This window comes from Numenius arquata, chromosome 1 (assembly GCF_964106895.1).
Source record: "Numenius arquata chromosome 1, bNumArq3.hap1.1, whole genome shotgun sequence".
Classification (NCBI taxonomy): domain Eukaryota; kingdom Metazoa; phylum Chordata; class Aves; order Charadriiformes; family Scolopacidae; genus Numenius; species Numenius arquata.
The window spans coordinates 40,140,314-40,153,593 of NC_133576.1; the positions used below are offsets into that span (position 1 = coordinate 40,140,314).

General features: G+C 46.6%; 1 protein-coding gene across 1 annotated transcript; it reads right to left on the reverse strand.

Annotated features, from left to right (window-relative positions):
* Window positions 1–7,322: 7,322 nt before the first annotated feature.
* ATP5PO (ATP synthase peripheral stalk subunit OSCP) lies at window positions 7,323–11,420 on the reverse strand. The gene is made up of 6 exons (XM_074146714.1): window positions 11,294–11,420; window positions 11,092–11,202; window positions 10,562–10,691; window positions 10,331–10,443; window positions 8,714–8,800; window positions 7,323–8,418 (listed from the first exon to the last, which is right to left on the reverse strand). Exons 1-6 carry the CDS (start codon window positions 11,384–11,386, stop codon window positions 8,305–8,307), a joined length of 648 nt encoding a protein of 215 aa, XP_074002815.1. The 5' UTR covers window positions 11,387–11,420; the 3' UTR covers window positions 7,323–8,304.
* Between the last annotated feature and the right edge of the window lie 1,860 nt (window positions 11,421–13,280).

Consider the following 13,280-nt stretch of genomic DNA (forward strand, 5'->3'; position numbering starts at 1 on the left):
AGTCTAATCCTAAAGAGGAAGCTTGTCTTAATCCCTGTGCATCGAGGACAGAACGTGGCTTCCTTAGAGCCAGCTGACTGTGCATCGGGATGTTGCTATTTTCTCCCTTGCCTTTCCTCAGTGCTCTGTAGCATATCGGCACCGTTGGTTTCCCAGGTGGAACTGCTTTTCACCAGGGTTAGCCAAAGGTTCTTAGAAACCCACTGACTCCTGCCTGGTTTTCCCTGCTCAGGAACGCTACAGTCTTGCACATTGCTTTGCATTAACTGTGCGGGCTACAGGTTTCTGCTTTTCTACCCACCGTAGCCGTGTAGACCTTCCTGCTCATTCAGGACCTCATGCTGTAAAAGCTCAGACCTTTTACTGAAAGAAGAGGCTCATTAGCTGTATTCCTACTAGTTCTTTGATAGAGCAAACGGCAAGCACTCATGGGCTTATTTAAATACCACCTGTGTTCTGAAGAGTTTTGGGGAAGGGAGAGGCACACAGCAGTACCTAGGAAGTTAGGTATCTCTTCATGTGTTGAGAAAGTCAGCTGGCATTACCAGAACGTATGAAGGTCGACCCATCCTCTTACGAGTGCCACGTGCTGGCTGTCAGGCCAAACTCTGCTCATCTCTGCTACTGGTATTGAATACCTAGATTTATGTAGACCCTATTTTTCAGAGGCTGGTTATTGATTTCTGGATATCTTTATAAAATAGCACACCTTAGCTCACAGGTCCCTTTCCAGCCCCATCAGGATGTGAGTGAACTTTTCCTAATGTTATGCAAAACAATCACAACAACCAAATCGAAGGCCAGAAAATACTTGATCACATTTTGAATGGAAAGAACGGATTCATACAGATAAGCATCGTCACTAAAACACAGAGGTTGTCAATCTGTATATTGTTGTCGTGGTTTTGGCTGAATTTACCAAAAACGGACCGGCAGATGGCCCTTCCCCCCCCTTCCCCCCCCTAAAAGAGGAGAGAGGAGGAGAAAGAGATAAGGAGATTCAGAAGTTTAGAATGAACTAAACTACTTTAATGAAGAATTAATATTAAAATAAAAATAAAGAAGAAAAATAATGAAATAGATACAATATATACAAAACCGTATCAAGCTCCCAGGATGACAGTCACGTCACCGGCAGGCACTGGGGAAGTCCCAGACTGGACTCAGTGACGAATGGGAACTGGATTCCAGCTCTGGAGTCAGGAACACACGGATCAGGATCAAAGGCAGATGAACAGACAGAGTCCTCTCTGGACGTCGGCCATCGCAGGAAAAGGGGCTGACCCTTTGATCCCTCAGCTTTTATACTGAGCATGGGGCAGATGGGATGGAATACCCCAGTTGGTCAGGTTTGGGTCACCTGTCCTGTCCACTCCTCCCCACTGATGTGACCCCTCTACGTTTTTTCCGTTTCTGACCCTCTAAGGGGGCAAATAACGAAATTGGCTGACCTTGGTTGTTATAGCAATAAGTATAAGCAAGGGCCTCCCTGCATACCATTCCTTGGCATGGAGCACAAACATTGGTCTTATCATTCTGAGAACAAGCAGTTTTCTCCACAATATGCCGTTAATTTCAGAGAGTTAGAGGAGGCCTAGCTAGGATGTAAAGTTACAGAACAGAAAATTGGTTCGGTTTCACTTCAAACCGGGACATTTGTGGAGCTCTGGGACTGGCTGTTTGCGTTCATCCTTGCAGAGAGGCTGAGTACAACATCTCTCCATTACTCATCCTTAAAACGAGGCACTGGTGAGACTGAACTGGTACGTGGGCCACTGGGACTGGCTCTCAAGATGGGGTTTAATTTCTACCTTTTAGCAGGCTCTACTTTATTGGAGAAGACCATTTGCTTAGAAGTAACTCACCAGCATCAAACTTCTTGGCTGGAAATCAAGCCTTTCTAAAAATAATACTGTGACTTACTTTTCAATGCATTCACTGCCTTCATTGAAACGATGGTCTTGCTTTGGATGAACTGGGAGAAAAAACCCTAAGAGAAGAAAGAGCAAAATCTGCAGCTGTGAGAAAACATGTTGGAAAGACAGGATGGAAAGAGTTGCAGCGGTGATTTGGTTTCCAAGCTGTAATTTGGGGAATTGCGTGCTTCCCTTATGTATGTTCATTTTAACAAAGAGAGTGGTATTTCTTCCTAGTGCTTTCTTGGCTTTAAGCCTTGTAGTAGAACTGAGTTAATGGGTCAGAAACTGGAAGGGCACACCACCACCTTTAGAAATTATTAACGTGACTTTGGAAGGATGGTGGTAGCTGAGGACGGGCAGAATGTCAGTGTTGTTGTGGCTGCAGAGACAGGACAGGATTCCTCAGAGAAAGGAAAGGAATCTTTCTTATTTTCTTTTTTTTTCTTTTTTTTTTTGAGGGGTGTTGGTTTAAAATCAGGTCCAGTCTCGCAGCAGAACTTCAATGATCCAGGACCCCAAGCATCCATAATAATAGCAATAATAATAACAACAGTGATTGATAACAAACCATGTGTTTGCCCTCAGCCTGGGAGAACCACACTGGGTTTAGTGCAGCTCTGTATTTATGCAGGAGTTTGCAGGCATTTTTTTTTATAGAAGTGGAGCTTTTTAGTGTTTTTGACAGCCCTTTTATTCCTTTCCAGGAATTACCTTCTGAGATACAGAATTACCTATAAGTTGCTTAGACACTGTTTTGTTTCATGAGGACTTCGTGGGCTTGTAAACATTGCTGTCAGGCTCTTTGCTTTCCTGGTGCCATCCAGGCAGTCTCACGACCATCCAGGAGATACGCACCTTTCCATGAATACATGCCCTTTCCATACAGGGAATCGGCTACAGCAGCATCAATGTGCCAGTTTTCTGTCTCTCAACGGACTTGTTTCCCCAGACTGTAGCTGTATGAGATATTTGCCAGTGATGCATCAGCAGGGTGGATGTCTCTCCTGTCACACGCATTTAGGACCTCTCTGTCACTGCTCTGATTACCAGTAAGAATCAGCCTGGTCTTGTCCATCTGCCTCAGGAACATTTTCTCCCTGTGGACATGAGTCAGCATTTCAGAGATGCCCCTTGGGGAAGCCACCTGAGCTCATTTTTCTCTGTGCTTGGGTGGATGCAGTTGCAAATCATTATGTCCAGAGCAGGTTCAGCTCTCCCCCTTCAGAGGTCCACCTGAGCATGCATCCATGCTGTCCTTCCCAGCACTCCCAGTCTGTGAGCTCCCACTGCCCATGCTGTAAGCCCACAGCCTCCAGTTCGCTGCCGGTAGGGTTGAGGATCATATTTGAGATCACCCAGGTCCCCTCCCGGCCATGATTTTTCCCACCTGTTGAGCCCCTTGGCTCCCTCCAAGCCAAACGCCAGCTGCGTTGCACGAATGAACCCAGCAAGTGACTGGAAAATGCATTTCACCTCATCTTACTGCCTTGCTCCATGGCGGTTTTTCTTCTGTGTATGTCTTGTGAGTAAAGTGGTGCTTCTCTCCTGTAATTAATTAAGTCCTTTGGAAAGCATTGCTCTTTCCTTCCCTTTAACCCCAAGCCCTGAAGCTCGGGTTGGGTTGAAACAGTGCTGATTTAGGGGCTCCTTGCCAGGCTTCTCCATCACAGCTCATCTGGCAGCTGGCATCTCTAGTGCAGCCCTGCAGCCCCTGCCTCAACAAAGCACTTCAGCAGATGTTTAACTTTAATTCATGCCCCAATTCAGTGCAAGAGCGGGTGCCTAAGTGCTTTGCTGGGGACACATGGAGGAATTCAAAAGGCTGCTATAATTTAGAGCCTGAAGTTGGTTCAAGCTCTGTAAAGACTGGAAGACTGCAATAGAGCATCAAAGAAAAAGTCAAGATTAAAATAAAATACAGAAGTAGTTTATAATCTTTGCAGCTGGATCTGGTTTTTTCCTTATCTTCCCAAAAGGGGTTTTAGCCACGAGACTCACCAGAATTGTATTTACTGGGCAAATCACAATTCATATACTTACAGGTTGTAACACATTTGGAAGCACTGTAAAATAAAAAAAAAAAACACTGTGCTGACCTTGGCCTCGGAAATACCAAGTATCTTGCCAAGTACAGCGCTGGTAGAAAGCCAGTCTGTAAAGTCCTGTGAGGTTGCACGCAGCCTGTGAGTTGACTCGGGCTCCTTGAAAGACAGAGCATGTCGCTGAGCTGACACTAAGCCAAATGACTGATAGATTACAGAACTTTTTTCTACGTGCATTTAATTATTAGATATTTTCTCAACATGAGTTTTTATGAGGAAACTTTTTAAATGTTCATTTTGCAATTTTTTTTTACCCTATTAAAAGAAATAAATCACTTTTTGTTACATGCGAGTAGGGTTGGGGGGGGAAACGTTGTGGATGATGCAGTTTTTGTAATATTATTAAATACATTTTCAAAACTAAGATGTGACAAGTCCAGACTTTTACTGCAGCAGTGGTGTCTACTTCCATACTGCTCTGTTTGCCACCGTGATATTTCAGTTTATTCAAATCCAGTAGTCAAAACCCTTGAAACACTGAAAAGCTGGGAATCAGGTTGAATCACCTTAGCTTTGAGGGGCTGGCTCTGTACTTACATTCCACGTGTATCCTGGCATTTGTTTAACCCCACTGCTCGTCCTACATGCATATTGATATATCTATAGTTAAATACATGCTTTTATATGTATGTGTGTGTTCATTTGTATATATAATATAAAAAACCAGCTATATTGTTCTTGTCAGATACTGAGTAAACCTAACAGAAAAGCATTTATAGGCACCCAGTTTTGTTTCTTTATTTAAATATTTTAAAATAAGGACTGTCCTTGGGAAATTATTTCTCTGTACATAGGAGGATATATTTAGGACCTAATAAAAAAAAAAAAAATAAAGAACTGCCATAAGAATATGTTAAACTAGCCTAGTTGCTTGATATAGTTGTCAAAGGCTCTGCTGTGACCGTAGGTGAAGACCCTGGGCTGCTTGTAAAGCTGCAGGAGCATCCCTAACCCTGGATTTAGTGGTTGGTTCTGGGATCTTAATGTGTCGTGTAAGTGAAGGGAGCTGGTGCTTTGCCTGAGCCCCCCTATCTGACCCCCAAGCAGCAGCTCCTGCCCGCCTTAGTGGGTGCAGTTGAAAGGGGAGGGCTGGCATGCAGGGGAGTTGGGGAGAAAAGGGAAGAAATAGGGGCAGAGCTAAAAAAGAAGAGCTTGGTGAGCAGCAGGACCTCTGCTCCCCCCCAAAAAAACATGGGTGTGTGTCCACAGGGTGATGGTTTGGAAGGGAAATCCCTCCCAGCTGTGGTTGGAGCTCCATGGTACGACCCATTCTTGCCAGGAGGAAGGGGGAAGGTCAGGTGCAGGTCTGTAGCATCTTCCTGGCTCTGGTGTGGGTGCTTGGCCAACCGGCTGCCTCTGCTCACGCTCCGTCTCACCACCTCCCTCAGGCTTTCCCAGGTTTGCACCACCACCCTCACCCCGGGATGGGCTGCTTTTGGGGTGACCAGGCAGCACCGCCTGAAAGGTCATGTCAGTGTAGAGGGACCTGCACTGACCTTCCCGCACCGCCGGCATCCATCCTACCTTGGTGAGGGCCATAGCAAGCCCCCGCCGCGAGTATGGGCTCCACACGGTGAGGCAACCCCTACCCCACAGGGAAAGGGCGAAGTCGACCCCTCACGGGGCGGGTTTTCCCGGGAGGCTTTGGCTTTGTCAACAGCTTGTGCGGAATTACCCTAGTCCAGGCCTCAAGTTGCTGAAAGGGAATTGAGTATTCCAGCAAGCAGCCTTTGCAGGCCGTGCAACGGGCGCCTTCTACTTCGTTGTTGGTAAAAAAAAAAATAATAAAAAAGTAGTATTTTTTTCGATGTTAATACTTAGAATCGGGAGTCCCCCTCTCTGCTAGTGGTGGTGGTAATTTTTAGTGCACTTTTTGCTGCCTAACAAGTTGTACCAATTAGTCTTTTTTTTTTTTTTCTTAAAAAAAAAAAGTATTGTACTGTCTGTAGCATTCATAAGATCCTAAAAATTACAAAGGCTTTATAAAATAACTGTTATGTGTATGTCAAGATCTGGCCAAACAGCAGAAAAAGTTACTTTTCTCTTTTTTCAGAGAAAATGGAATTAATTTATATTGTTTGTTTGCATCACATCTAACTATTCCACAGTAAAGCATTCATACTGTGAAGTTGGTTTCTTTTGTTTTTTTTTAAAGCATTCATAATAGGTATAACGAATAATTAAGAATCAGACACCACTATTTCTCATAAGACAATTTCAGCTGTACTTGGGTTGCTCTCAATGTGTTGTTTCCTCAGCCACTCTTGGTTAAATAACAACTCTATTTACAGACATGGTCCAATTAAGCAGAAGTCCTTAAAACGTGTTCACCTGTTTGAGGAATTGCGCCGCTTCCCAGACTGGAGTCACTGAGGTGGAAACCGCCGATACGGTTTTAGGCTGCGCGATTGGTTTGACACAGATGAGACTGTAGTTGTGCAAGTGAAATTATGCAAGAATAAATCTGATTTTATTTATTTTATTTTTTTTTTAAAGTTTAACCGTGTACTGCTACGTTCTTGAGAAGCGCTGAAGAAGCGCTACGGTGTCAGAACACACTAAGTAAATCTTCAGGTTAGTATTTTTGACAAAAGGACTACGTAGGTATGAGCAAAGTGCTAGACCCGACGTTTATGCAGTTTGTCAGCCACTGCCCGTGGCCCCGCTGCCCCGGAGTATAGGATATACATCAGCATGCTGATCTCTCCCCTAATTTTTGTTAATAAGTACTGATTTTGGCCAGCTGCCCTGAGGGCAATACCCTTGGTACCCTCCTGTGAAGCAGCAGGTCCCTTTGCCTAGCTCAGCACCCGCTAACGCCCGCACCTCGGCGATATATATTTTTCCCAGCTGTTTTGGGGCTGGGGTGGCAGAAAGGGGGACAGCACCGTAGCCAAAGCGCTGGTTTGTAAATCGCAGCCACCGCAGAGGTAGGTGGGACGGGACACATCAGGAAGCTCACCAGCATTTTGGGGCTGCTTTGTCCAGGCCACGTTAATCCAGCTGAGCCGGGACCACCCACCCTCATCACCAACCTCATCAAGCTTCAGGGCTCCCTCCCCTTCCCCAGTGCAAGACCATCCTGCCGCTCTGCTCCCAGCCCCTCCAGAAACAGCACTTAATTCCACCTTGGGGCCTTTCCATCCCCAGCCCTTCCCACCACTCCTGGCCCCTGGAGCTGAGAGCAGCCTTTGCCTTCTCCATCCCCTCCAGGCAGGAGGTATGGCTACCAGCCCTGGGATGGCCCTGGCAGAAAATGTACTTCCAGCATGAAATACCAGAGAAAGCAAAGGGCTAAATACTCTTTCCCCTCCAGGGGCTACTTTTATTTATGAAAAATATTCTAAAGGTAAATAAATAATAAAAATGTGGCTGGTTAACAGGTTTCAATAATAATCCAACTGGAGTAAGCTAGCACTACTAGTTCAACACCCCCCCCCCCCGCCCCCCAAGAACGGTATTCGTCCAAAATGAAGTCAAAGCAGCAGTTCTTGACAGAGGACTGACAGCGAGAAACAGGCTATTTGCGCTCCTTTACAAGCCTGCCCGAGGTTATCTAAAATGGTGAACAGAGGCCCAGCGCTTCCAGACAGAAACAGGACAGTAAACAAATTTGTGTCCCGATGTTAACAGGGAAGCACGTACAGCTGATCACGCCTACACCGCCATAGTGCTCGTTAGCTGAGAGCCACTGTCCGGTTCCAAACATTTTTTAATGTAGTTTTCTGTTACCAACACCTTAGCTTCTCATTAATAATCTGTTAGAGGGCACTTTTAGTTTAAGGCACATACAAAACTCTCTCGAACCGTTGAGGTAAACTGGGGCCTGCTACAGCGTTTGCTGCTCAGAATGCACTGTTTTAACAGCCTTGGTGTATTTATGAAAGAATCTACCAGTCACAGGCCTGGTGTTCATGCCTCCCACACACAGAAACAGCACGTGCGGCAGCAGGACTGTTGCACCACCACCCTCACAATATCCTGCACAAGTTTTCTTTAGAGACTGGCAAAACCTCAGCAGCAGTGACCTCATTTATCAGTTCCTATGGCATTATTCTCCATTCTCTTCAGACCAAGGTTCACCTGCGTTCACGGGGAGCTAGATTTTCAAGGTGTGTCACGAGACGCTCAGTGGGGACCAAGTGAAACTCACTGCAGCTTCACCGCCTTTCTCCCCGAGCGCTGCATTTCTGAACCAAAACACTTTACACCGTCTATTCAAGAAGAAATAATTTTATTGTTTCCATCCGACGGGTTTTACAGTGAATGACCAGGACAGCTTGCTAGACAGTCTCTCTCATGATTTTGGTGAGTTTCTGGATCTTAGACCTTGTTGACATGTCCACGTACTTCTCCCCAATATTGACAATCATGCCACCGAGGATTGACGGATCAGTCTAAAGAAGAAACATTGAACAGAAATTCTATTAGCAAAAATGTTAGCCTCATGTATAATATTTACATTAGTAAAAAGACCCCAACCCTTTAACAGAGCCTTTCTTAAGATAACTTTGCAGTCACTGCATTCTAAAGTTAAGATTTTAGTAATTAAAGCATCATCATGCCTACAAGAAAACACAGAACTATGCAATACGGCAACTGGATTCAGTAAAATGATATATTTCTTTTTTAAATCAGAAAAACAAAAGTCCAGCTTAACATGAACTTGATTTACAAATCAAAAATCCAGACCTTGGTCTCCAGCTTCAAGACCTCTCCCTTAGCCAAGAATCCATTCAGAGCACTTTTTAGCTCAGTAAGGTTGGCATCATCCAAGGGCTGAAAAACATGAACAAAGAAAATGAAGAACTTAAAAGCATTCATATGATATAATGAGAACCCAAATTTTCTGTTCAGATTCTTCTGAAGCCAGACACTTCCACCAGGAAGGCAACTTAAGTAGCCTTCTTGGACAGGAATAACTGAAGGACAGCACAGAAACAGCAGCCACTTTGTGCCCTCCTAATTTCACGAAACATTGCAATATTTGTGTGTGTATTCCCAGCCAAAGTTTGATGCTGACATCTTCAGATGGCAAGCATCAGGAATCTGCACTTGACAAAGCAAGCACTTGATAGAAACCCTTGAGATCTACCTCACAGCAGTGTTCAGGCTGTACAAGGAAAGGCTAATTTTCTAACAAACAAAACTATCACCTTGAGAAGAAACACAGTTTCATGTAAAGCAGTGGGCAGTGACTGAGGACACTGGCAGCGAGGTCGCAGCCCCACTGTGGGCTTGCAGAACGCTCCTGGCTAAGTACACCTCTCTCCACCACCATGAAAGAACTCTGCATCCCTGTGTGAGAGACACTGTGAATTTGTCCTTTCTTCCCCTACAAGATACCACTGAGATAGAAACAAAAAGGGACTTCACCAAAGAGTAATGGCTCTGTGTTAATGGCTATTTAAATAATTTCTATTTAATAGCTAGCAGTTTGAGAGCCAAAAGAAACTAACAACAATAAAAAAGCAGCAGGAAAGTAACTTTAGGCATGAAGTATGTGGTAAAACCTGTGGAAACATTTGCATCAGCTTGGGAGTTCACATGTCCCTGAAAGCTACCAACTCGACTGACAACCTGTGCTTGTGGCCTGCAGAAAGCCAGTCAACCTGAAGTGGATGAGTCTATTTAGTCCAGGTAGGCAGTTCACTATAGCCCTACCCAAAGGATATGGATTTACATTACATACGTAGGTGACCAGCTCTCTGCTCTAACAGATCTGGACATAGCTCCACTAACAAAGAAGTTACTGAAGTGCCAGAAGTGCTGTACCTCCAGCCTTCTTCCCTCTCACCTTCCTGGGCGCCAGCCAGACTTGCTTGGCCGCTACTTTTGAAAAAGCCTTCCTACAGTTTCAGTATTAGCCACTTGTCCCGATAACTGCAGGTGGTGAATTCAGCAGCAGCTGCTCCCCATGAAGCACAGCACCAAGCACCACAGGCATTCTCAGTCCTAACAGGTATATGCCTTGCTCTAGCTAATAGCTCATCTGACCTGATCTGTATGATCCCAATGACAGAAATAAGAACAGGGGTGGTTGTATCTGCAGACCAGGCTGACTTTTATCAGTCACTGGGTTCACACATAGGAAGGAAAGATGTTACCTGTAAAGCTGAAGTGGGAGAAAGAAGTTTAACTTTTGACCAATAATTGCTGGACATCAAAAAGCTACTTGCAGAAAGACTTCTATCTTGGTAGAAGTGAGATATTTTCTCATAGCTCGTATAGCAAGAGCAAAATTAAACTAAAGACATTTGCCTCTTATACTGCTGCCTGCTATGCTTGATCTAGAGGTTCCTAACTCACCTGTGCCGTGGTGACTGTGCACAGCACTTCTCCTCGGTATGCGCTCATGATCTTCCCAAACGCAGAAACGATATCTGGAGTGTAACGCAAGCGACCATTTTCCGCAAGCAGATCTGGAAGAGGCAGATACATTGAAAGGGTTTAAAGCACCCACTAGAAACAGATTTAATAAGGTACCAGTAAAAACAAGTACTAGTATTGTACTTGCACAGAATTCAAGAGGTTACTCACTCATCAGGTTGACAGTAATTGGGGACATCTTCTCTTTTGCTAAGGCATCATTCACAGCTTTTTGTTTAACTGTGCTCTTGGTATGAGGGTTCATAACAACACTGGATAGCTTGGGGTCCTTCAAGAGAGTCTAAGAGGATAAAAAAGCAACGTGATAAAGACCAGGAGTTCTCCAGGTGTTACAAGACCTAACTATTCCACCCAAAACAAGCAACACAGTCGTTCCCCACATAAGCATGAAGAGGTATGAAGCCGACGGGAAGTGAAATGGCAGCTCCAGCTGTAGCTTATTTACAGTATGCTTCTTTCAGAGCTGACGCTCCTCCTGCATCGCTTCCAAGCGACTTCATCACCGGGGGCGCAGGGCAGACACCACACACGCCAGCCCAGCTGTCAGTGGGAGCCTCGCAGCTCGCAGGAGCCGGGCCCACCTCCCTCCTGAGGACAGGCAGCGGCCGAGCCCCGCTGTTGCCTCCCCTCCCGCCAGCTCGGGTGAAGGCAGGCTTGGATGGCGGGGGGGAACACCTTACCCACACTCGGCTCAGCTCCTTTTCCACCTGGTCCAGCTTCTTCTGCTTGCTGGCGGCGGAGTACAGCGCGGTGGCGTAGCGCCCTTCCAGCCCGTACACCTGGATGGGGGGCTGGGGGCGAGAAAGACAGAGAGCAGGCGCTGAGAGCGGCCCCGAGCTGGGGAACCAGCACCTGCCCATCAGTCCAGTGACCTCCCCTCACCTTGACCAGCTTAGAGACTGGCCTCGCCGCCGTCGTGCTCAGCTGCCGCGCCAGCTTCACCTTCAGGGAGAGCCGCCCCGCCGCCGCCGCCATCTTGCCCGACCGCCGCTCGAGGTCACAGCCGGGCCCAGTCCCCGCGGATCAGGCAGTGCGCAGGCGCGGCCACCGCCCCCTCCACCCGCCGTCCCTTTCCTGCCGCGGGGCACGCTGGGAAATGTAGTTCTTACAGAAGGAGCCGCCCCGCTGCGCCGCGTTGGCTGCCGGGGGCTGTAGTGCCTGAGGGCGGGCGGGGAACACGACTTCCGCCTCCCACACCGCCCGCTCTCCTTCTCCCTAGCTCTCTCCTAGTCGCCTGGGCAGGCCCTGCTGGAGGTTGGGGGCGAAGCAGATGGAGCAGGGCAAGCCCGGGGGGTGAGGCTGAGGCTGGTCTGCGCTTAGCCCTCAGGTGAAGACCAGGGGCCCGTGTCGTGTCCCAGAGCTCTGGGTGACATGTCCCCCTCATTACCCCTTCCCACAGCCTGGTTCTGAAGGTGGCTTTTCCTCAGGCAGGGTCTGGCGGTGGGGGGCTCTGGAGAGGACCATAGTGCCCAGGACAATGGCTCCCCTTGGGTACCTCACCCTGGCCTCCGGCTGTCCTGCACACATAGGGTTACCCCCAGCCCCAGCATTGGTGGCTTTGCAGGTAGAGGGGCCGTGGGGGCTGCTTGGGGGGTCTTGCAACTGCTGTAGCAGGTGCTTTCTCACGTGCTTGTAAGGGTCCTGTAACTCAACAAACCCCTGCACGTCCCTCCGTTCAGATGCACGAGTTCTTCCTTCCACAGAGAAAATGTCACGTGTGCCTCTCCTCACAGGCGGTTCTGCTGCCCTCCCAACACTACGAAGCTACCTCTGAAACGCAATGAGCTATTTCCTCCCCTACGATAAGCGAGATCCAAGCGTCTCCTGGGGCAAAGACACAAACATCCAGGTAAAGCGTAGGGTAGGCAGCTCTGACTCTGTCAGTCTCTCTGTGTGACCTCAAGCAACTCACTCAGGTCCCACTTACCTACTGAACTATCTCGAAAGGTTTCTCTTCCTAATTCTCCTGTCTTTTCCGTAAGAGAAGGTAAAAAGCCTGCCTGCTTCGCACAGCTGTGGCCAAGGTTAAGTAATTATTTTCTGTGGCGTGAGTAGCTCAGATGGGCGCTGCTGTTGAAACACAACGCATGGCGTTAATGAAAAGCACGCTGCCTGAAGTTTGCAGGGCAGCCTTCAAACACTAGATGTTGCTGTTGCCACAAACTGAAAGCGAAGAGAGCGCTTCGGCTACCTCAAAAGCAGAGAATTACAATAACGCTCTTTAGGAAATACGGTTTACTGTCCCACCAGAAATAAGACAGTATCACCAACAAGCTTTATTCTGGATGTTGGAATTTAGTTCCCTCTTCTATGCCTGGCTGCGTTTGCTGTGGTGGTGTTCAAAGGCACAAGTATAGTCTATGACAGGTTTAAGCCTGGCATAACACCATGCTTCTCAATAATTTTAATAACTACAGTACTAAGAAAATAGTCTCTAAAATGTAGAAAAATCTTTATTTTTCTTTAGCAAAATTAAAATTTATATTTTTTTTTTTTTTTGTGACAATGTGTTTGGAATAGTGCAGAAAATGGATTTATTTGAAGTGAGTTTCTGTATCCCAAATTTTGTTAGTGTAATTCTGAAACACTCTGTGATCTTGTAGCATTTTAATACACAGAAAATTTGGCTTACTGAGGCCAGTCAAGTCACTGAGAGCTGAGGGTACCTTAATGAACCAGGGATTGGGTCAAATCCTGATAGTGGTTTCAAGAATTAAAATTGGAGCACCTCTCACAGGTTAATTTTAGACAAGTAAAATCCCACAGGTGATAAACAAAAAAGTTTGTACCTTTATGCCTTATACTGGAAGGAAAATTTAAACCCTGTTGTTGTATTTTGATAGCTGTTATAGTAATGGATTCCTCCACC